This window comes from Agelaius phoeniceus, chromosome 4, assembly GCF_051311805.1.
Source record: "Agelaius phoeniceus isolate bAgePho1 chromosome 4, bAgePho1.hap1, whole genome shotgun sequence".
Classification (NCBI taxonomy): Eukaryota; Metazoa; Chordata; class Aves; order Passeriformes; family Icteridae; genus Agelaius; species Agelaius phoeniceus.
Window position 1 is genome coordinate 30,710,804 of NC_135268.1, and position 25,106 is coordinate 30,735,909.

The window sequence follows — 25,106 nt, forward strand, 5'->3', positions numbered from 1 at the left end:
TGCCCTTTCCCTGTGTTTAGAATAGTCCCCACCCTTCCTGCCAAACATCTGTAATGCACTAAAAGAAAGCATGGTAAGCAGTGAATGATGTCTTTAATTATTTGTAGGGTGGATTATACTGGAGGTTTCTGTGTGCTGCAGTCTGACACCAGAGCTCAGCCTCTATCTGTGTTTGGCCCATTATCTGTCAAAGAAGGAAATAATTAAAAAAATAATAGCCTCCAAGCAAAGTCTTCTGGTTTCTTTGAATTTTGCAGAAGAGATTTTACTGGACTTGTAAAAGTGTTCTTTACTTTTTCTGTCCCTGAGATGATAAAACTTTCACTGTCAGTGCTTGCACATAAGCAAAACTCCTTACTGGACAAGAATACAAACTAGAGTTATTACTTGCCTTTCTATGGCACTGATGCTCACAAATACTAGTCTGGAGCTGAAGTTAACCTAGGAAAATTAATTATTTACCACGTATCTTTTCCTGACAAGCCTGCCTGTGGGAATACTGTACTGTTGGCTGTCCCTTCTTTAAAAATATAGTATGCTTTAGGTGTATCTGTTGATTGTAGATGCAGAGAAGTATTGAAACATTCAGAATGCCTACCAAGTATTAGCATAGTTGCAATAGTAATTGGAGGAGCTTCTCTGATTATGCTTTTAGTAAACAAACCATACTCATAAAATGGTTTGGGAAAAGCCACATGCAGTACAATGTACTGGAGGAAAAAGACTGCAGAAGCACTTTCTGCTCTCTGGGAAGAACCTGTGTAGAATGAGTTGCTCTTGTGGCATCAGGCTGGCAGGGTTTTCCCTTAGGGAAAGAGACTTGATGGTTCTGTGTTTTAAAAGTCACAAGTATCCATTTTCAGGACACATTTCTGTGAGGGATACTTTGAGCCCTCAACAAGCAATCTTTTCTAGGTTTGGCTTCAGGAGTGTGCAGTAGGACCCACGAGAAAAGCATGGCAGAGTGGGAGGGAGGGGACAGGGTGTGTGTTCCCTTGGCATAACTCATACTGAAGGGCTCTGGTGGAGGCTCAGCTGGCTTGGTGAGCTTGTGGCATCTCGAATCTACCATTAAAGGAGACTGCTCCTTTTTTTGTTTGTTTGTTTGTTTTTTCCAGCTGCAGCACAGGCTTGGGGTGCTGGGCAGTACTCTCTGCTTCCTGCAAGCAGGGATGCAGTGGAATGCTCCACAGAAAGCTGTATGCTAAATCTTTTCTTTCTGACCTCCATAGCATTTCTTTGCTTCTACTGCTGAAATATAGCATACCTGTATTTTAAAGCTGGGCTGAGGAAAGTGGAATGGATTGTGTTACAAGCTAAATGTTTAAATCGGGTGATAAATTGAAAGGAACAAAAGTGTGTTCAGAAAAGCAGTTGCATTTAATGTTTCACACATGATTTGCTCAGCCAGTTCCTTTTACTGTCACAGTGCAAGTGCCTTTTCACTTTTCCCCACAGAAGAGGAAAATCTAATTGTTCTGCAGTGCCATTTTTACGTGTGTAATGGATGCCTGCTTTTGAGTATATTACCTTACAAATAAAAGGTGGAGATTTTATCTGTAGTGTTTTTATGCTTTTTGTTGTCATTCTTTATATTCTACTTTGAAAAGGTAATGATGGCTGTTGTGCAGTCCTGTATATGACTCTCCTAGAGGAAGGAGAGCTGGCACCACTCTTGTGTGGGATGGGGAGATCCCAGAGGATCTGTGTATCTCAAGCTTGTGCTGACTGTAAATTGTTATTGGACTGGCACATGTGAGTCCCCACACTGGATACTGTTGATCCATGGATATCTGGCACTTAATTAGCTCATCTCATCTTCTTTCCATTGCTGTCACAGGACAAATACATGGTGGAGATTAAAAGGTAAAGAATATTGTGGTCCTTGTCCTCTTACGTTATCCTTAAAAATAATTGTTGTCCATTTAAGTGCTTAAATAGATGTGGCATAAAAATACATAGGCTAGTGTAAGGTCTAAAGTGTATTTCCAGTATCCTTTCCAGTAAATGGATGTGTTTTTATAGTTATATTTGTAGTTTTAACAGAAGATGGTGGAAAAGGGGGAGAAAAAACCAACAGGTATGGTTTCCAGAGTTTTGTTGTTAATTTTGTTAATATCTCAGTGCTTTCTTTTTGTGTTAAGGATTAGAGAGTATATGTCCAGTGTAACTTAATATATTGTAGATACAAAAATAAAAAAAAATTGTCACTTAATCCTTGCTGTTACTGCAGTAAGACAGACAGACACTGTTGAAATCATAGTAATTGGTGATGTTTATGTTGATGTTGCTTCTTCTAACATATATTGTTAGAAGAACAGGACTTTGGGTTCTCAGAAGGATCAGGAAAAAGGCACAGAAGGTGTGTGCTTTCTCTCAGCATGAGCTCAACAGGTGCTTATTTCCAGGTGCAGAACACTTACTGCAGGGCTACAGTAATACTAAAGGATGTGATTCTAACATCCTGCTTGGTTATTATAGTTTAATGCCACTCAGCATTATAATTAGCTTTACTAGACATTAATAAGTGGGTTTAATATTCAAACCATGGTGTTGGAGTTAAGTGTGCCAATGAACCTTATCAGTGGAGCAAAATGTAAATTTTAACTCATTTATCTCATTAGCCTTTAATAAGGCTGTGCTTCACAAATCAGGGCTGCATCATCTGCCGATTATACCCTCTGATCTGCTAAGCAAAATAGCAATCTAATAATAGCCATACATTGCATGAAATTCTCCCACTGGTGTTCTGAAACACTTCATTTATTTATTTCTTTTCATTTAGGGGGCCTTGATTGTGTCTTATCTCTTCTGCACAATGCCAAAATATAGAAATGAATGTAAGATGAGAATTCATTACTTGTAGGCTCTGGATTTAGAAGTGTTTTGCAAAATAGGAATTTGTGATGGGCCCTAAGTCTAAATGTGTAGTCTGTAACTCTAAGAGTGTGGTGCATAGGGATTCTGAGAGTTTCTGGGACAGGTAAATGGCCAGACAGTCAACTGAATAATATTGACTTGCTGCTTTAATAATAATCAGAGCTCTCCAAAAGTCTGTGGCCCTTGTATTAAGAGAGAAACTGAGCTGAGTAATTTGCCTCAGGTCCATGTAAAAGGAAAGAGAATTGGAGGAGAAAAGTAAAGGAGTAAAGTCTCGTGGCTTGAGCTCTTGTATGCAAGCAGATTTGCAGCTCATGATGATTGTTGTGTGCCCTGCATATTATTCAGAGCAAGTAAAAAAAACTTGCACACATTTGGAGTAATTATTCTAGCAAGTCCAGTTTTGATGCTTTTCCCCAGCAAGTTGATCATATAGCATTGTCTAAGTCTAAAGAAACTTGTTCAATTATTCTAAAAACTTTTCAGCTTTGAAGGTTTCTCAATAAATGTTGGTAAGATTCACTGACTGGGAGTGAGCAGGGGTGATTCTGGTGTCTGCGGCAACAAAACTCAGTCATTCCACATGTAAGCTGATTTGGTTCAGGTTTGCTTCCATGTGACCTTTTATTTCAAAAAATTTATACTAGCATTCTTAGGTTGAATTTTTTAATGTTTGCATCTCTTTCTAGAGCAACATAAAGCAGTATTTCAGATACATATGGTCTGTCATGACAGAATCTGTTTAAATGGTTGCTAGGGTGCAAGGGGAGTCTTTTCTTACCATAGTGTGTCAAACTGATATTTAAATCTCTTTGTAGCGTGCTGAGGGATGCTAGCAGTGTATTTTAATAGCAACAGCTGCTGCCCTCACAGGGGCACAGAGCCTGTTGACTACTTTTGGGCGTAGATGGAGTATGCTAGCAGTCATCCTTTTCACAGTGCTGTGTTGTAATTCTGTGTTGATCTTAGTGATGGTCAGGTGATAGGTACATACATTGTCACACAGAAAACTCAGCTTTTCCCCCTATCTAGAGAAAACTACGGATTTGTCTCCCAGTCCTACTGAGTTAGAGAATGGAGGGGCATTGCCACAACCTCACCTGTACACATGGAATCCAGTGGTTTTAATTTTTAAGTGTTGGCAACTTTGAGGACTGATTCTTTCCAATTAGGCTGATTGTTGCAGTATCCATAATTGCAGCTGTATGTGCCTTTGGTACTCCTGAAGAGAGGCTTTCATAGGATCATAGAATGGCTTAGGTTGGAAGGAACATGAAAGATTATCCGGTTTCAGTCCTGCCACCATGGGCAGGGACACTTTTCAGTAGACAAGGCTGCTCAGGGCCCCACCTAACTTGGCCATGAATACTTCAGGGACTGGGCATCCACCACTTCTCTGGGCAGCCTGTTCCACTGTCTCACTACCCTCTGAGAAAAGAACTTCTTCCTATCACCTAATCTAAACCCCCTCCTCTTGTAGTTCAACAACATTTCCTCTTGTCCTATCACTGTCTGTCCATATTAAAAATTGCTCTCCTTCCTTTTTGTAAGGCTCCTTAAAGTACTGGAAAGCTTTAGTGAGGTCTCCATGGAGCCTTCTCTTTGCTGAAAAACCCGAGCTGTCTCGGGCTGTCTTTGTAGGAGAGGTACTCCAGCCTTCAGGTCATCTTTGTGGCCCTCCTGTGGACTTGCCCTAACCGGTCCACGTCTCTTGTGCTGAGGTCTGCAGACCTGGGAGCAGTCACATTCCAGGTGTGGTCTCACAAGGGTAGGGTTTTCTTCTATCCTTCATTAATTTGTCATTAGTCATATATATTTGGTTTTGTGCTGACTTATTAGGAACACCATTTATTTTCAGTTAGTTTTCTCAGCACTTGGTTGTATGCAAATGCTTCATAAAGTGACCGGAGGCCTTCCTGGGATATTCTGTGACTCTCAGGACTGAGGGTAATGTCTTTCAGAGTGAAAGTCTTCTTGAGAACAGCAGGGATGTCTGAAGTTCCTGACAGTTCTGAAACAGCAGGGATGGGCTTTATTAATGCAGTGGTTGTGGCATGAATCACTGTGCAGGTGTAATGTTACCTGTGGGGCAAGGTGAAGATAGAACAGAGATGGCAGTGTGTGTGGTGACAGTAGAAATACTGTGAGTTTTGTTTTAGCAGAGGGATAGCTGGTGAATGATGTAACAGCTTTGCATATTCTAAAGTATTTCATAACTGATGCATCAAAACAAAAATTTGGTTTGACATATGCTTTCTACAATTCAGAGATTGGAAAAATAATCATAAATTTTTTAATTCAGTGTCAAGAACCATGTCCTCAGGAAAAAAATCGGAGGTCTCACTTCCAAATGTGCTGTGGTTACAGCTGACAGCTGTTCAAGGTCTGTGAATACAAACAGACTTTCTCCTGCCTCTTTGAACTGCTTCTGTCTTCAGCTTGGGAGCTCTCTGAGGACTGGTATGTCAGATCTGACAGGATACTGTAGCTTCTGCAGCTCTGACAGCCTTACACAGAAGGACAGAAGTGCAGGTGAGAAGCTGCAGGGTTCCCCAGGACACACACAGACACTCCCCACTTTCTGAACTGTGCAGGCAGGAATGAACAGCCTGGTGATGGGTGGAACCTCTGCTTTCCCACGCCAGTGGAAGCCTCCATAGGTGTTACCAAATTAGATGGGAGAGGCTGTGGTTTGACTTTTGGTTATCTGTGCTGAGAAGCATTCCTGCCGGGGCTGACATCCAACTCTCTTATTTACTAGGCTTTCAGTATTGATCATTCCAAGTGTTAAAGAGTTTAAATGGTAATTAGATTGTATTTTTACTTGAATCTGATACTTGCTTCACCTTTTAGTAGATACATTTGTGAGGTTCTGTGTTTTTCTGAGCACTCCTTTTATAAGATGAATAGTTTTCATTTGCAATTTGTTAGGTTATTTGCCTTCTTGTACTCTCCAGGGTGTGACAGTTGCTAGTTTATCTGCATTCCTTCCTGGACTAGAAAGACACCTGTATTTCTGTTTGTGTTTTCTCAAAGGTTCAAAGGCAAGACTGAAAAAAAAATTATACAGAATTGTTATCTAAGTGTCACATTGCCTCAACAATTTTTTTTATTGTTCTCTGATTGTTTATCAGTTTCTTTTTTTTTTTGCATGCTGGCAACATGTCTGAGACAGGTGTTGTATGGACTGTATATGTTTAATTTTTGGCCGATGCATTTATATGTTTCATTATCCAGGGAAGGGCATTCACGGGAATGGGACATGCTGTAATGATTCAGTTTTCAGTTGCAGAAGACTAGGTGGTGTAAGAGTGTAAAATATTTTCATAGTAGAGTAGCCTTGTGTGAGGAGATCAGAGACGGAGAATTAATTTGCACTCTGTGTAATGAAAAACTAAACATTGTTTACATGACACAAATAATTTTGTTCCTAGGAAAGTTGGAGAAGCTTCAAGGGAAAAACATCTACCACCTGTATAAAATGCAATGTAACTAAATGGAAATAAAAATATAAATAACATGTAGATTTTTCTTTGATCTAGCTTGTTATGCACTAAACATCATAAAAATGCCAACACTCAATTTTGGATTTTCTTGTTTACTACCCTATATATTAAAAGCAAAAAATTTAACCTACATATAGGAATCTATAGTCTGCCAAAGTCCACCCACCATGCAAATCTGTACTAATACTTTTAAATAAGAGTGTCACTGCAGGGGGAGAGGCTGTTTTTCCATGGAACTGTGCTCACAGATGTTTTATTTTATTGAAGTTCTTGACTTTGTTATAGGAATTAATATAACATGAAACTTCAATTTCTGCTTGTCTGCTCTGAGTTGGAATGGAAAGGAAGAGGGAGAGCTGTGTTTCTGTGCAGTTTCCTATTACATGAATACCTGGGGTTTTGTGCATTGAGAATGGGGAGCTGGAGAGGTAGGATAGGGTTTTGTAAGGAAATGTTCATTTTGCAATTTTTTACCCCCTTTTATTCTTCCACCCCTTTGTTCTTCAGTGTACAGTGAGATACAATGATTTGTGTGTCTTATCTTAAACACTAATGTTTATTCAGTGGTTTTGCCCAAGTTTGACAATTGAAAATCAAAAAGAATTTTGCAGGGGGCTTTCTCTGTGTCAGAGTTGAACATAATTTAGGACAAAGGAAGTTCACTGGCTTTTAAAGCTTTCTTCAAGCTAAATTGGAAATGTCTGATGCAAACAATACTGATTCAAGAGTTCTTTAGTTTCTATCTTTCTTTTAATTCTTTTAAAGAAGGAAAGAAAACTGACAAAAATACATTTATGTTTAAAAGTGTCAATCCACTAAATGTAACATTTTGCCACAAGGCCTACCTAGAATGAGGAGATAGATGTACATAGAGCGAGATAAGAAAATAACCTTTCAGTCATTAAGTTGACTAAGTTTGAGGGGTAATTTGTGTTGGGCTTCTGCCATCCTACAGTGCACTGAAACAGCTGTCCTGAAGCTCTGTAACAAGACACTTTTGCTCATTCTCTTTGTTCATTAGTTCATCATGTCACTAACATACTATCATTTCAGAGTGTAGGAAGTAATGTTGACTTGGGGGATAAGTAGCTTGGGGTGGTAATTATCTCTAAAATGAGTGTTTTCAGTAACTGTGTACAGAAGATAAATGACAGATTCAAGTTATCTAGTCAATTATTATAGTCCATGTACTATAATGAACATATTGAGAGGTATAGAAGGGTTTTACTATGTTATAGCTACTTAAATTTACCTAGAGGTATAAACTGATTTTTTCCAGGAAAAAGAGAACTTTGTATTGTGAATGAAGTTTTGGGAGGAGAAATAAATATGCTTATAGATTATGTCAACAACTATGCAATAACCATTCTATACCTAGCAGCTTTGATTTTATGGAATATTCTGTCCTTTTCTGGTGCTTTTAGTTTGAAAGAGAAACATGAAGAGAAGTGTCATGTGCATGAGAGCAAGAGAGCAATTCTGTCTGCAGAGTGGAAGTTCTTTTCTCACTGCAAACTTGGCAACAATCCTTTTGGGAAGCATGTTGTTTGGTTTCTTTGGTCAAATAATCATGGTACTCTTAATGGTGTTTTACTGCTGATTCTTGTGTTATGACTATATTTAGAACTTGCAGGACCAACCCAGAGTGTGGAAATGAAAAAAAATAAATTGTGGCTTCTTTATCACAAAACACAGAATGTTTAGAATATATGTGTATTTGCATTTTATTGTGATTAATGCTGAAAGCACACACGTCTTCTTTAATGCCACTCTGTACACTTGAGAACATTATTCTTGGACTTCTTATGCTTATTATAATGAGTAATTTGACATGTTGTACAAATCACTTGAAAAATCGTCTTACATATTATTGCTATAGTCGTAAAATATATAGCTTAATCTTGTTTTCTGTAATCTACATATGATAATTACAGGTATATTGATAACATTTTTCTAGACCATCTTTCTCTTGGGAAGGTAGTAATTCCTGTTCTGTATGCTACTGTTCTGAAAATAGTTTTAAATCTTCAGAGTATAGAGTCTTCTACTGCTTTGCTGGTCTCATTCATCTTTCTGTCAGGAAGGCTTTCTAGAAAGGCAACTTAATAATTTCCTATGAATTTATTTTATACTTTTAGCTACAGAAACTGTTTTAACTTTCTCAAAAACAATCTAAACAACAAAAAATGTTTCATCACTTCAGCAAACACATGGTTTCTCTAAATTATGAGCATGTTGGAGCTGGGTTTGTCTGTCACACAGGTGTCAGAATTATCTTGGAAAGCAAAATTGATGTGCAGAGTGCATGGGTCACTTTGATTTCTTCCTTCCACTAGCATAATCAGAACATAAAGTAGGTTTTGTCAAATATCTGCTCTCTGATGTGTCACTACCTCCCATTCCTGGATAGTGATGAATTTTGAAATAAACCCTGTACATATTCTCAGTAAAGATGAAGACTTTGGCAACAACTTTTTAGCAATAATTCATTTCAATTATAACAAAAAGTTACTAGTCTAGACATAGCATGGGATATTTGTAATTCACTATATGTGAAATAATGGAAAGTAGATTCTTTCACTCAGTGACGTGTGCTGTGCCCTCTGGAGTTGTATTGTTTCTCTTCAAAACTTCGTATGGAAACATTTGCAGTACAAAGTTTTAAACTGAGGTTTGTTTTGCTTCTAATGGCTGTCTCACACAGTACAACACCAAACACTTTGGTCTGTGGGCCTTGGACGTTTTTATGACTTGGTTTTGTGTGGAAGCAGTCTTTTCTGGGGTCATCAATTTTGTTGGTGATGTGGGAATGAACCAGCAAAGCTAAAGCCTTTGAACTGATTTCAGTTCAATGACATCTGCATTCTTTAGTGTGTAGGTAGAAAAGAGCTTTTCTTAACTGCTATTTTAAAGGCCTTTTTTTAAAGTTCAGTTTTGATATCCTTTTGTTTAGTAGCAGACTAGACACCTCAGTCATACTGTGCCATAATGCTCCTGGGAATAGAGAGGTATCTATCTTGGATTTTAAGAACCCTAGCTGCTATTTTATTATTATGTTTCTAACCAATGTAATCTGTGTTTTGAACCACTAATTGTTACTGAATTGTTGCCTTTCTGTAGTAGGCTAAATGTGAGGACATAAAATACAACAGAGAAACAGGTTTATTATATTCTTTATCTCTTATAAAAAGGATCAAGTCATACCATTAGAATAACAACCATATTTTTTTTCTTTCTCTAGCTTCAGAATTATGACCTAGGGATATGAATATGTAGTTCATTCCTCCTGGGACTTTGCAAACATAGCTTCAGTAATTGTATGCTCTCAAGTTCCAGTGAAATTGCCTATGTGCAAATGAGTGTGGTAGATGAACATACCCTGTGGTGTAACAGGTAAATCAGGCCTTTCCTGAGCAGGTCAAGGTCTCTGTCAAGTATTCTATGTTGCTTAATTCCTGTTTTCCTGAGTAGTCAGTGCCATTTCTCTGCTTTGGTAACACGGCCTTTGATGAACCATCTTTGCGGGTACACTGTGTGTAATTTCAGCCTAACCCATCAATGCATTTTGGACCATACTGCCTAACTGGCATCTCTGTTCTTTCATTTTAGCTGCCCCATGCAGTGCAGGAGTCTCTGAGGGCCTGGCATGTGGCTTAGGCTGTGTCCCAGAGCATAGGCTGCCAGCAGGAACTGATCCTGTTGCTTGCCCTTGAAGCAAGTCTGTTTATGCCACTGCTGGGCTGGGGCTGTCAGCTGGGCCTTGGGGTGTCACTGCTGCTTGCTTGCTTGCTGTGGGGGAATTGCCTCTTGATAAGTCTGGAGAACCATGGAGTTGTTTAATGCTGGAACCTGGACCTCCTAATGTATAACACTGTAGGATTATACAGATCACATGAAGAGCTTCGTGGTAGTCCAATTGAGCTAATGGGAATCTACAATAAATAAGTGAGTAGTGTAGCTCCCCAGACATTTGATAAAAGATGAATTGTGGTTTTTAACAGAAGCAGGCTGACTGTAGAGGGGACAGGAAGATTTTTTGTCTCATTATAAAACACACTGTGTGTAGTTTCTCTCATGAGGGAGATCGTTAGGCAGTCTCTGTGGGGACAAGGCAGAAGACATTCTTACTTTCATGTTAGCAGGTTGGCTTAAATTGTGCTTGATGAGAACAGATTGATACTTTGATTAACTACATTGCTTTAAAATTTGTGGTGTCTTGTTCTCTGTTAGGCTTTTAAGCAGATAGCTTTATCAGTGTAAAACATCTTGTCCCACCTACTCATGGAAGGCTTAGCATGTTTGCAAATACTGGGTAGAAAAGCTGGATTGAAGAAGGCTGCCTAGATGTGAAATGCTTGCTTGAGGTACACAAACGACATGAGAAATTGGGGCTGCAGCACTGAAATATGAAAGGACAAGGCAGATAATTGTTCACATAGTTTAAATGATTCCTCTAGTAATCTGCTTCATCTTTCTTGCTAGTAGAGCTTCTGAAGGTGAGTAGGACTTCATGAAAATGAGGATTCCTTGATGCAGTGACTTTTAACCAGTGACAGTTTTGCAGTTGCCTATGTCAGACCTACTGTTCTCCAGTGAACAACCTGTAATCCTTCTGCACTCTTGTGGTGATTGTACAGGGTCATTAAGGGTGGGATGTGACTGTTCTTCACAGGCTTTGCTTCTGTAGCAAAACTTTTGTCATAACACTATGAAGAATCCTTTTCTGTAAAACGATTGATGTCTTCCGTTGTTTGTTAATAAGATTTAAACTCTCTCCCTGATTATAGTCCCTAAAGAAAATCTGACTAATTTGTGCAGAAGGCTTTCTTTTCAGTCAAAAGTAAACAAATCCTGAACCAGGTCCCTTTTAAATTGAAACTAAGTTGAGGCATGCTAAAATTTTTCTCCCAACCTTCCCTCATCTCTTAGCAGAGACTGCAGAGGTGTGATTGCATAGCTATGAGCAAGAGCGTGTAAATTCCCTCTGCTTTTTTGAAGTGGTCTAATTTCAAGCCCCTTTATGCTATACTGATCCATGAAAAGGTTTTGATATGTGCTGTTTCTTTCACTGCCACCAAGGCTTCTCTGTTGCCTCTTGTGCACCTGGACTGACAGGGCAGAAAGCTTTGGCCTGTAGAGAGCAAAAGTGCAGTATCTGATAAGAGAGGTTCACTTGTGTTTGTGAATTGTTGAGCATGGCATCTTAATGTCTCAACAGAAGACAACCACGATAAATTGCATAGCCTTGCAGCATATTTTATACTTTCTTTACTGTGTTACTGTATTAGGCTTTGTATCTTTTTTCTTTGTTATGCATTGCCTGGGAAACCCCAATCCTGCAAACTTTTGGGTTGGTTTTTTTTTTTTTTTGTGTTTTTTTTGGTTTGTTTGTTTTTTGTTGTTGTTTGTTTGTTTTGTTTTTTTTTAATGCAAAAGTGAAGTTTTTGAAGAGAGACACTGCACTGTGAGAAGACTTCACAAGGGATTCTCTGCTAGGCTGTTCCTCCTAGTGTAGTTTGCCGTAAAATATGTACTTGTTTTGATTGAGGTGTTGAGCCCTGTAATCAGCTGTGTGAAAAGAGCTGATGGCTTCCAGGCTTCTGAAGGAAAACTGAGCATAGATATTCTCCCATGAGCCCAATGACTGAATCTTGTGCACTGTTGCCTTTCTTCAACTGTAAATAGGCTGAGTTGTACTAAAGCTTTTTGAAATAGCTCTAGAAGGCATATGTAAGTGGGCTTGATCTTGAGATAGGGTTAAACAACTAGATAAGATATGAAAGATTTGCCTGCTAGGAAGGTTCTGTTAATGTATGGCCGAGTCCAAGTATTAAACTGAGCAGAGGCTTTTGGAAGTAGAATTTTGACTGGACTGCATGAGAGGTATATTCACACTTGTCAGGGTTATCAAATGGTAGAGTAATAACTTGATCAGGATTTGGCAGAGACAAAAAGCTAAATTATTGTAAAATTTTAATAATGAGCTGAATAAAATAAATGGATACTTTTGTTCTTAGTTCACTTCTTTTGTCCCTGAGTTCACTTCTGCTTTTTCTTCCCATGAATTGGTGTTTTTTAAATTAATTTACTTCCTCACCTTTGGACTCATTCTGCTCAGGTTATTTGTCATGTTTAATTGAAGCGGGATTTAATTCACAGGGAACTATGGGATGTTACATTTAGTGCTGCACATTTGGTCTTGCAATATAATCAAGAAAACCTAATACAGTAACAAGATCTGCTTACAATGAATGTAGTCTGTCTGCTTCTGGTGTAACTACAGCATGTTGTTAGATTGAAATGTATCTTACAAGATACTCTCTCATCCAATTCAATTACCTTTTAAAAATAGGGATGCTGTTTTAGGACCTATTCTGTGACCACTTAAGTTGTCAAAAGCTTTTTGAAACACTATTACAGAGTTTGAAGTCTTTAAAGCCTACACAATATATTGGTGTTTTGTATTACTAAGGAAATCCCAGCATCCCTAGACACTTTTGAAACTGGAAATATTTTCTTCCTTATGGGAATTGAATTGAACATAGAAATATTATTGCACATTTCAGTCTGCAATGCTGTCTTGTTATTTTTAGGTTTGTGGTTTTCTGAACCCTAACCCTAGGCGTGACCTAAACCAAACCATAGGCACAGCAGTAACACCAGCCTTGGGCAGAGCTGGTGGCCAGCAGAAAGATGTGGACGGAGCCATGTTGTAGTAGTCCTGTGTTTCCCCTTGACATGCCATTTTTGTCTGCTATCTGCTTGAACTGTCTGCATCTGGAAAGTCTTACAGCACTGATTTTTGTCAGAATTTGTGAAGATAGCCATAATCTCCTTTGTTATTGTTTTTATCATAAATACTGAAGACTGATGTGAAGTTTCTGATCCTGTGCTGCTAATGGAATTTGTCATGTGTAGATGTGTAATATTAGTTTCAGTTAAATTCTTAAACAACATGTGATGGCTACATTGAAACAACTTCGAAGTTGTCGAATGAAGGAACTCATAAATTGCCTCTGCTTTGTTAATTAACTTCTCTTACTTCACCTTCTGATACCATCTTTAATTACATTGTCATATTAGTTTTTCCAAAGCTGCTTGCTTCATGCACGGTAGAGATCTGCTAAAAGGTTGTAAACTGAAGGACACTTTTGCCTGGAGGAGTCTGCTGGACTTCTACAGACGTGGAAAGATTTCTGTTTGCAGGAGATGCTGGCAAAGAGGAACTGGCAGGAAGTGGGCAGGTGATCTAAAGTATATGTCAGTTAAATATTCCTTGGATTATCAGCTATGGTATTAGGCAAAGTACTTAGAGCAGACTTTTTCTAAATGGTGTGTAAGCATGCATTGTGTTTTCCCAGTGTTTCTTGTTAGAAATGTTGAGTGCTCAGAGTTGCAAACACATTGCCAGAAGGTGTGCATTTAAGGTATAGTGGTATCATTACTTAAGGAAGTCATGATAAAAGCACCCAGATCCTGGGTCTTGGGTTCTCAAATCCACTTGCTGCTTTGATCTCTGATTATTTTTGTGTGTGAGTTGTAGTTTTTTGTTTTGTCTTGCTTTGTTTTGTTTTCTCTCTGCAGGAGCATCAGTAATGTAGAAATAGTACTACAATTCATTTTCACAGGACTGTTTTACAAGTAGCAGTGTACTGGCAGGTGCCTTTAAGTAAATGAGTACATGAGCTAGTTCTTACTGGTTGTGCACAGTCCTCTCCACTGCATCTGGTTCCAGGTGGTTTATAATCTGGAGAGTAGCTTGTGCCATTTCATTCTGGAAGTGGTGTCACCCAAACAGATAAGGTGTGCAGGATTTATGCTGGTTGTGCTGACTTCTCCACACATGGAACATGTTATCTGCAAAAAAGATGGGCTAGATTGTGTTACTTGTATTGTGTGAGAGTGCGTAGCAAATGCACAGGAAATAAATACATTGTAAATGCTGAAAGAAGCAAGGTTAAGATGGAGATTGAATCTTGAATATATGAAAATATGTGTATATATATACACACAGTGAAGTGCATAACCTACTTGCTTGCTTCAGAAATCTTAACAGTTGTACCCTTTATATTTTTGAACTCTTTTAAAATGGCAAAAGTCACTGCTACTTTTGGGACAGGCTGGATGTTTTCCTGTGCTAGCAGTTTCAAGAATATAAAGAGAGCACATGTACAGGGAGCAGAGATGTCCACTACAGAGAAAATATTTTCATCTTTTAAAATATGAACAGAGAAATCCCTTCTATGCTGGCAAAGAATTGCTGTGTGGGATTTGGCAGCTTGTGCTACAAAAAAATTCTGTTTGTTGTTGGGCGCTTCGGGTTGGGCTTTTTTTTGCTATGGTCCCAAAGTGAAATAAATTAAATGCCTAGTTGGTTTGCAAAAAAGAGAATAAAGATGTAAAGTTTATTAAAAAAAAGGAAGTGTGTGTGGTGGGGGGGGAGCTCTGTGGCTTAGATACTGGTGTGTAAGGGAATAGTACTGTGTTCTCTTAAGTCTCTCAAATATCTGCAAGATATCAATCTTTGTTTCATTTTAACTTTCCCCTGCAGGTGTGCAACTGCTTTGATACTCATATATCTAGGATATTAAATAATGGATGAATTGAATGTTTCAATGTTTTATCCTATTCTCATAGTCCTTTAATATGACATCTCAATTTATTTGGCTTTGAATACATGAAGGTTTTATCTTTCATGTTGTTTGGTTTTGTTTACTTTGGTATTGATAGAGATACACCCTTCTATGTGAATATGGTGCTCTGCAGATGTTTTTTCAACTGTTTATGATATGGTTTCTGGCAGAATGCTTCTAAGAATTTGTAATTCTATTACTGGAAGTTATTTTAAAAAATAGAGAAATAACATCTACTTTTTTTACCTGTGCAGTTTATTCAACATTAGTTACTAAGTAACTCTGAACAGACATGGTCAGATTGCATAAGCGCCATAATGAGAAACTAAAAATGCAGTGATCTGCATAAAGTGATTATTGCATAAACTTCTGTTGGGCTTATTTATTTCAGTAGCACCTTATTACAGTCACTGATCTCAAAAGTTTGAGCATTATAAGCTATTATCATGAGAAAAAGTATGATCCCATATAACATACTTTAAAAAATTCTATCCTCAAACTGAATTAAAAGAAGAAAAGTTTGTATTCTCTTAAAGACTATTCTTTTCTGTTAGAAACGATGATTTGATGTGCACTGGTATATGTGTGGTCCATTTCTTTCTGGTTTTGTTTTCTTTTTAACAGATTTCTCTGGGTACCAGAGCTCAGGACGCAGTATCAGTCTCATCACAATGCTTGAACATCTGTAGCTCGCTGGAGGATTTTAAAAAGAAATTCAGCATGACCTAGTTGGCTTGACCTGTGGAAATTTTATAATGTCCTCTGGAACAAGTATCAGCAGAAACAGGCAGGCTCCCAGCCTGCAGGGTGTTGACCCAGAAACATGCATGATAGTGTTTAGAACACATTGGGCACAGGTAATGTTAATTAGTTTTATTGATTGAAGTAAGCTGCATTAATACAAATTTGCTTCATTCTTTCTTTTGGGATAATCCTGAATTGCTCAGGAACAAATGTCTTTTCATGCAAAACGTAGCAGATGACATTGAACTATTTTTCAAATGCAAAGATAATTGACCTTTCAAGGTATGGTTAGCCTTTAGTGATCACACTTGGAACTCTGGATTTGCATCTAAATGGGAAGTGGTAGGACATGGTAATATCTTATTGAAGGCCTAGATCTTCTTACTGGCTTTCCTATTGATTCATTGTGACTTGCACCCTATTGCAGACTTCTGTGCTTCTTTTCCTTGTGCTGGGTAAGTCTTGCTTACCCTTTTTAAAGTGAATTAGATGCACAGTGCAAAGATGTATGCACTCTTGTTTATTATGGATAGATGTAGATTATACACTTCAGCATATTCTAAAAATTGTTTGCATGTCATCAGGATTGTAATTGCTTTTAAGCAAAGATGTTTTGCTGTGAGCATCATAATATAAGTTCTTGTTTGCTGCATTAATATTAATAACCTAACAATTTAGATAAAATTAATTTCTGTGCTGCTGTTCTTGTTGTTCTTTGGCTCTCCCAAGAAACCAGCCAGACAAGTGGTGGTGTTTCTGAGGTGTTCCAGAGTCAGAGGAGCTGTTGTTCAAGAATCACCTTTTCTCACCTAACTAGTGATGTGTCATATTAGGGGAACCACTGTTCCTTTAGGGTTTTGTGGGAAAAAGGCTAAAGACAATGGGGTTTTTTTGCAGACAATAAGCTTTATTGTTTGCATGCACAACAGAATGTAATTCATTGTTAGAAGTGCTGGTATGACTATTATTACTATATTGAAAGTTGCAAGAGTATGTGGGTGTCAATGACCACTTGGTATCATATAAAAGGTGTCAAGCAAAGAACAGCACTGTGAGCTGCTGCTACTTTTATTACTGCAAATCATCCCATGATATTGATATTCCTGAGCACAGTTACTCTGGCTGGAGAACAGGCCCTTTGATTTCAGTCTTCCATGACAAACTTGTTTCAAACATCATGGAAGCTCAATTTCTGAACACTAAGGAAACCTAATTTATCCCTATTTGAGAGAACCCCTGGTTTTCAGGAATAGGGTAAATGACAAATTTAGGTGCTTATTAAAAAAGGTAAACAACAGCAGTCTATTTTTGCCTCGTACATACCAAATGTGAAACTTTCGGGTCTTGTCTGTCAAACTTCCTAAATTTGAAAACATAAAAAGACTTAATGCTTTTCGTGTTAAAGAATTTTTATTTTTTTTTCCTTGTAGTGATAGGTCCATGCTTTTTATGATGCATTCCAGTGCATTAAAACTGATCTGTCTTTGTTTCTCTTTAGGTTCTGAAAATCTTAGAAAAGCATGATCCTTTGAAAAATACTCAGGCAAAATATGGGGCAATCTCACCTGATGAGGCCAGCACTGTCCAGAATTACGTGGAGCACATGCTTTTCTTATTAATTGAGGAGCAAGCAAAGGATGCCTCAATGGGGCCTATTCTGGAGTTTGTGGTCTCAGAAAACATCATGGAGAAGCTTTTCCTTTGGAGCCTACGGCGAGAGTTCACTGATGAGACAAAAATTGAGCAACTCAAAATGTATGAAATGCTCGTAACCCAGTCTCACCAGCCTTTGCTGCATCACAAGCCCATTTTGAAGCCTTTGATGATGTTGCTGAGCTCCTGCTCAGGAACAACCACTCCAACAGTGGAAACAGAGTTGGTTGTCCTCTTGAACCAGCTCTGCTCTATAATAGCCAAAGATCCCTCCATTTTAGAACTGTTTTTCCACACTAGTGAGGACCAAGGAGCTGCCAATTTCCTCATTTTTTCCCTGCTGATCCCCTTCATCCATCGAGAAGGAACAGTAGGCCAACAGGCCCGGGATGCCCTGCTTTTTATTATGTCTCTGTCTGCAGAAAACAACCTTGTTGCAAGTCACATAGCAGAAAACACCTATTTTTGCCCAGTAAGTTGGTTTTATTTTACATGGTCTTCAGCGCTAAACTAACTGTCTTTCCTGCATTCTTTCCTCCTTTTCTGTCATTTTTGGTAAAGAAGTGTTGTAACACATTTGTTTGTGCTAACACCTATTTATTTCATAAATGGTAATGCTGTTTAAACCATCCCCAATGCCAAACATAGTCTTGCTTCTTGTTTCCATACTTTTGTGCTTTTGGGTCAGCACAAATGTTTTTGCATTCACACAGTGAATTGAGTTGGAAAACTGATGAAAGTCATAGCAGAACGTAGTGGGAGGGAAATCTGTTCTACCTTACTGTGAGGCACCTTTGAGATTCTGGGGCTGAAGGGAGTGAGGAGTAAGGTGTCCTGAGAGTGGTTGTTTCAGGTGGCAGCACAAGCTTAAGCTGGCTGTGCTTCCCACACTGACATCAGTTCAACAGTTCAAAAAACAAGTATGAGAATAGTGAGAGTGTTACAGAAATATTACATTTTTTTCAAGATAAAAGGGGTATTTCCTCGTTGTCACAAAATTGGAGGTTTCTATGGCTGTCTCAGTCTAACCACCATCTTGCTATGTTGTTCTCTGTTACAAAACTTGGTAGCACTGTTGCATTGTTACACCTGGCAAATTGATCTTACTACATGAATAGAAAACCTTTACTTACCTTGCTGTTAAGTAAGTAATCTGATTTAACTAAGAAAGCTGTGCTACTGCAGTTTTAAAGCTGAAGCAGCCTGGAATAACAACACCTGCTTCTTCATGCCTTATCACAGTCTGAGATCTGCAGTGGGTGTGTTCAAACCCAAGTATCACTCTGTACAGAAGTTGCTCTCATGGGTCAGTTTTTGGATGGATTCTTTTATATTCTACCTGGCTTGCATTTTGATTTAAAATCCTGGAGGAATGAAGTGGAGGAGAGTCTTACATGGCTACTAAAGCAGAGAGCTGTAGAAGAGAGAGCACTGGAATCCCTGCCACTGCTTGACAGCTGCTCCAGCCTTAGGTTTTCATTTATTCTGGGATTGCTTTGAGCAGTAGGGCAGAGCCACATTTGTAGGGTAGGTGAAACCTATAAAATCCACAACAAAACTTCTAAATGGTTTCTTTTGTCAGTTGTAAATATTGCATCAATTTGAGGCTCCAGTTGACCTGGTTTAATAGATACTGCCAAAGAATATGGTGTTGATTCTCAAACTGTCCCCAAGACACATGCCGTTATTGGATCCATGCTATAACTTCCATAATTACATTTTCCAATTAGTTAAAAAAAAAAAAAAAAACAACAAAAAACCAGCCTTATTACACTGAAGATAAAAGCCAGCTTTCAACAGCAGGGAGCCATGACTGACGATCATTCCAATTAGGAAGGCTTCTTGTCAAAATGTGCTAAAATCAGACTTCACTGAACAGTAATGAGGTTGGCCTAAGTCTATAATAAGACTTTAATGTAATGCCATATATTTAGCTTACCAGCACAATATCTTTTTTGAATTTGAGTTGTGATGATCTGAAAAACAGATTTTGTTCTGATGGAGGATTTTGTAGGTGTCAGTGACATTGCTGTATATCACTGAAATCAGTGCAAATATTGCCTCAGGTACCCTGCAAAACAGTTAATGCAGTCCTGTGTTGATAGCAGAGACATTTTGGGTGGCACTTTGTTGATGTTATCTTTGTTTCTGGGGATGGGTTGGCATGTAGGGTTTTCTTTACCATGCCATGCCTTATTGCATAATATAGGTATCCCCATGGGGCGGGATCAGGCCATAAATCTCTACTGCCTCATGTACCCAGATCAGTGTTAGATCTGTGCCAATGTGACCCTTCCTGGTTTTTGGCATAAATTTGGTTAACAGATTTTTAAAAACTGGGCTGTCCATAGATCCACAGTATTCAAACCTGTCACTGACAAAACTCTAAGATAGGAAGGAAGGAGACAGTTTGCAGTGGGTTACATCATTAACAAATGTTTTTAACATGGAATGTGTGGGAAAACTATTTGACAAGGTTTTCTGATTTTACACCAAATAGCTTTTATCATGTTTTGACGTGAAAGTTTTCTGGATATGATTGAAGATACTATCTGTTCAGCATTATAATAATAAAAAAAATTTGTCTCAAGAATTTTGAGCAGGGTCATATCGCAAAGTCCCTCACAAAACTTTGGAAATACCTTGCAGCTTAGGAAAGCTACTGTTACAGCAGAGGAGGGATGGCTCTGCAGTGTCCTTGAAAAGTTGTGGCTGCAAAGAGAAAGACTATGGATGTGGGAGGAGAGAGAATTATTAAAAGGAAATAATTGCCCAGATAGCAATTGTTTATGCATTAACAACACATTATACTCACATAATAGGCCTGGGATTACAAATCATATAGTCAGTGTCTTCTATGAGTCAAGAGAAAGTAAATAAATCAAAGAAACTGGTTTGTAGAGGGACTCATGACTCAATGTTGAGAAAGAAAATGCTGAAGATGCTTGTAAAAGTAGATGAGCATGTAGGCTGAAATGACAAATGCTAGAAGAAGTTTAAAAGGACACTGCTTGCATAAAACAAAAAATAAAACCAATCTTGCTTTTTCAGGATGTGAATGCATTCATTTCCTTCCCTTTCAGATTATTTTTTTCATTAATGTTTCATTACTGATTAGAACTCTCTTCTCTTGGTAATTTCAGATGGTAACCTTATTTATACCATACACTTCATGAACATTTTAAAATATTTTTTATCTGAAGAGATGAAGTTGCTTCCTGTGGCTACTCTATCTCAGTGCTTAAGAAACATAATTCCACAGAGCCACTTGTGTTGTACTTCATAGCAAAAATAAGAGCTTCGTAAACTTTACAGATTTTAGCAGCTGCATCTGTAACTTCTTACTTAGTAAGTCTGACAGACTAAAGAATGCAGGACTTTGATTGTGAGTTCACTGCTCCTTTTAGTGGAGAGTAGTATGTTTTGTTCAAGGTCGGCTTCTTGTGCTTAAGGGCTAATACCCACATGAAGGAGAACCATGGATGGGACACAGCTCTGAGAATCAGATTGCATACTGAGAGGGTGTTTGCGTTTATGAATAGCAATTAAACTTTAAGCAGACAATGGAAAATCAAGTGTGCATTAATTAAAAGTTCACAAGACAAACAAATGTCAAATTCTCTCATTGTCGGAAGCCTGGGTTTGTGAGAGTAAGTGTTTATGTGGGTTATGTATAGGTAGTTCTGTATGAGCTTTTTTCTGAGCTCTTCTACTATGAGAAAGAAAAAACCTCAAAGACATTCTGGTTGTGGAAGAATGAGATTGTACAAATAAAGCTTTGCTCAATAGCTTTAGCTTCTCAGTTTTTTAACATATGTCCAGCTTTGTCCTTCATCTAGCTGTGTATATAAGACTGTGACTACTAAAGTGGTCAATTTCCACAGTATTCTCCCCTCCCCTTTAATATTTGGCTTACTTACCTATGCCAGAATAAATCCATCTTCAAGGTTATGTGCATTAAGAATAAAAAGTATTCAGAAAGACAGACTTTGTCTGACTGTATGGATTAACAGTTACAGTTGCTTGTGCTTGTGTACGACCAAAACCTGATCACTGTCTGTGAACCCTTGGTCTTTGATCTGGACATTGCCAACTGTTTGCTTTCCAGTGTTTTAGTAGATAAGATCTGTGTTTCATCTGAGCTTTGACAGTCTAGCCCTGTAGATGCCAAGTAGCCATTTGTAAGAGGAAATAGAGTCTGTTGAATGAAAATTAAAAAGATTTCCATTGGGCTGAATTATAATGTTCCCATTAAAATAAGAATCATTTTAAAAATTATCATGAAGTTCTGTGAAGTGATCTCTGAAGGATAAGAGTCCTAAGTAATATTTAGAAAGTTTCTGGCTTCAAATAACTTTAATAATTAAAGAGTGCATTTGAAAATACTGTACTCTAGATACATTCAGCAAAATTTAAAAACCTTTTTGGAAATATGCTTTCTAAATTGTAACTAAAAATGCTCTCTTGTTCTTTGGTGATAAATTCTACATAAATCACCTGTAAGGCTTAATATTACTGAAAACATTGATTAAATAATAACCGATTTCAGACTCTTTTATTTTTCAGCATCCCTTCTTCAAATAAATAAGTAAGGAAAAAGGGAAATTATGGGCAGTTAAATTTACTTCTTTAAAAATAGATTCAGCTGACTCTTAAGCGCCTGACAGTCAAAGTCACTATGTATCTGTGGTCTGAACTTCATTTTTGTTGATGGGGCACTTTCCCCCTCCATTTCTGATGTTTCATGTTTCTGAGTGACATGACTTCATACATGTTTGAGCAGTGACATTTGAGTCACCAACAAAAGACAAGCTGTAGATAATGGCACTGATGGCTGTTTCTAAAAGGTACTAAAGGAAAGCACAAAATAAGTTTAGAAAAATTTAAAAAGAAATTATAACTTTGGATTAATAAAAAAAGACAAGATAACCTGATTTTATCCATCACTTTCTCCTAAATACCAGATCTTGAAAGAAGCATATTATATGGAAGGCTCTTTAAAATATTTATGTCTTCTGCCACAGGACTTTTTTGAAAGGAAATTAATTTAATCTTAACACTTTCTTATGTTACTAAAAGTAATAGGAGAAACCATTTGTGGTACTGCCATTCAAGCAGATGAAAAGTTAACTTATTTCCTCTTCTGTTTCTGAAATACAGGTGCTAGCAACAGGACTAAGTGGCCTCTATTCATCTTTGCCTACAAAGCTGGAAGAAAAAGGAGAAGAATGGCACTGTCTGATGAAAGATGACTGGCTTTTGTCACCAGCCCTTGTACAATTCATGAATTCCCTTGAATTTTGCAATGCTGTGATACAGGTAACTGAATGGAGTTAGCCTATTCTTTAGAAGTAGTAGTAAGATACAGCTCCTGCAGAAGCTTGTAAGTCATAGAGTTTATTTATTTTTGTTAATGGCATGAACTATTAGACTAAAATAGGCTGTGTATATAATGAATGCCTTGTGCTGTCTGTCCTGGTTATAAGGATGAACTAATATATTTATGGTTTTCAGGTGCCAGATGTTTCAAATGAAAGCTTGATATTGGGAGCATTTTCTTTTAAAAGAAAAAACAAATGTTTATTGCATTTTAATACCACTGTTGATCCTAGAAGTAAATGCAATGCCTTTACATGTGGGAAAAAATAGGTTTGTATCTGTATTTGTTTAAGCTCTCATAACAGCATACAGAAGATAAATAGTGAAAATAGTCTGTTTTGCCTGTTGGTGAGTACAACATAAAGAAAGCCTTCCAAGCAGAATTATTTAGGTCTTCTCCTAGAAGTATAAATTAATTTTAGATTGGCCTATTTTGAATCTATTTTGTTCTTCTTTTCAGTGTTTTGCTCCCTTACTATTTTTTTCTGATTTAAATGTAAAATAAAATTCTTGTCTTTATATATTGTTTTTTAAGGCTTGAATGTTTGGTAGAACCCAAATCCAGTATTTCGTTAAAACAGGATCTAAATTCTACAGAAACTGTGGATTTGTGTTATTTGAAGGAATGTGCTGGATAGGATTGAAAATTTAGTCACATTTACTGTTAAATAAAAGATATGTTTCGGTGCAATGCGTGCAAAGTACAGCAAAGGAACTGATTGACTATTAAAGCCTTGAACAAGCAAAAATAATAGTAGCTGTCATTGTTCAAATGCACTATACAAGATTTTTAGCATGCATGTTTAAACATGAGGAGGAGACAATATTAATTTTGGTGTCTAACCAGAGTTATTCTACATATCTACGTTTGCAGGAGATCATAATTGATACCTTTGTCGTAAAAAATTACATAAAGGGCTCTGCAGAAAAGTTAAAGAATGAATTTTTTAAAAAAACACTGTTCAAATAGATTCAAAATGGTTAAGAATATCAGCTGACATGCAGAAAGAGCAGTTTCTGACTGCTGCTTGATTGTGTCTGTATAGTCTTCAGCTGACTTGAAAACTCAATTACAGTAGGAATTTTTGCTTTGCACACGGAATGGTCTGTGTTCACCCAAAAACTTTGGCCAGAGATTAAAAAGGAATAGGGTAGCCAAGACCTCTTGCCATTTACTGCTTTGTCCCTGGACCACAGCATAGGAAGGGCCACTCTTTTTCTTCCTCTTAGCAAATTTAGAGTTACAAGTTAATGGAAGTCTGGTAAGAATTGCAGGTTGGAGAATCTATTTGAGGCCATGTGTAGGCTGTGACACTCCAGTCTCTGTGAACTTCAAACATAATATATTGGTTTTGAAAGCTTTTGAATGGAATTTCATTTTGCTTTTATATACATAAATTGATGTGTTTTCATTGCAAAGATGAAAGGAATGTTTAATTATAAAAGTAAATTTTTGGCCTCTAATAATACTTTGGGGGAGTTTGTTTCTTTGTTTTAAAATTCTTAACCATCCCATTGAATGAACTATTCAGGTTTTGTTGTGATTTCTGTTTGTTTTACAGTGGTTGGGAGAAGGGCATGTGAACAGTGTATTCTTACACCATAGCTGGAGAGTGCTTTGATTTACCTACTCTTGAACTATACGAAAGCAGCTGTTCTGCTTTTCTTTATTGTAGAAGGACAAATTAACAATGGCAAATCCACCTTCAAGTGACCCCAGCAAGGTTGCAGGAGCTGAATTTAGAATTTCAGATCTTGCTTTGATGCATGACTGTATACACTTCTCTGTCCATCCATTCATCTTTGTCAGCGTGCAGGAAGATTGAAAAGCCATGTCTCTGACTTTGGCAGACTTACTGTAATTAAAGGTGGTGTGTGTATTTCTTTGTAGAACAAACAGTTGTTAAGAACTAGAATCATATCAAATGCTGGTGAGAAGGACAAACGAATGTCTAATTAAATGGGAAAGGGTTTTGGTAGTGAATAATAGCATTCTGTGCCCTGTCTTTTAAATCTCACTGGAGCTGTTCTGTGTCTTTCTCTCCCGCACCCTCTTAGGTGGCACATCCCTTGATACGCAGCCAGCTTGTGAATTACATTTACAATGGATTTTTGGTGCCAGTAATGGCTCCTGCACTCCATAAGGTCAGTGATGTCTGCAAGCATGGCACAAAAGAATAATGGGAAAAAGTATTATGGAAGATCTCTGTATAAAGATACTATCAGATGTAATAATAAATAATAATAATAATAATATCAGATAGTAATAATAATAAAATAATATCAACTGTATTGTCACTAGTGATTTCCA

At 37.6% G+C, this 25,106-nt stretch overlaps 1 protein-coding gene across 5 annotated transcripts in view; it reads left to right on the plus strand.

Annotated features, from left to right (window-relative positions):
• FHIP1A (FHF complex subunit HOOK interacting protein 1A) overlaps window positions 1–25,106 on the plus strand; it is a 79,272-nt gene that overhangs the window by 29,230 nt on the left and 24,936 nt on the right. For all 5 annotated transcript variants that reach the window (XM_077177207.1, XM_054633610.2, XM_077177206.1 and 2 more), the window contains 4 exons: window positions 15,644–15,876; window positions 17,262–17,888; window positions 22,577–22,735; window positions 24,854–24,940. In XM_077177207.1, the coding sequence (XP_077033322.1) occupies window positions 15,775–15,876; window positions 17,262–17,888; window positions 22,577–22,735; window positions 24,854–24,940 (975 nt within the window). In that variant the 5' untranslated portion in view covers window positions 15,644–15,774. The remainder of the gene's footprint in view (window positions 1–15,643; window positions 15,877–17,261; window positions 17,889–22,576; window positions 22,736–24,853; window positions 24,941–25,106) is intronic.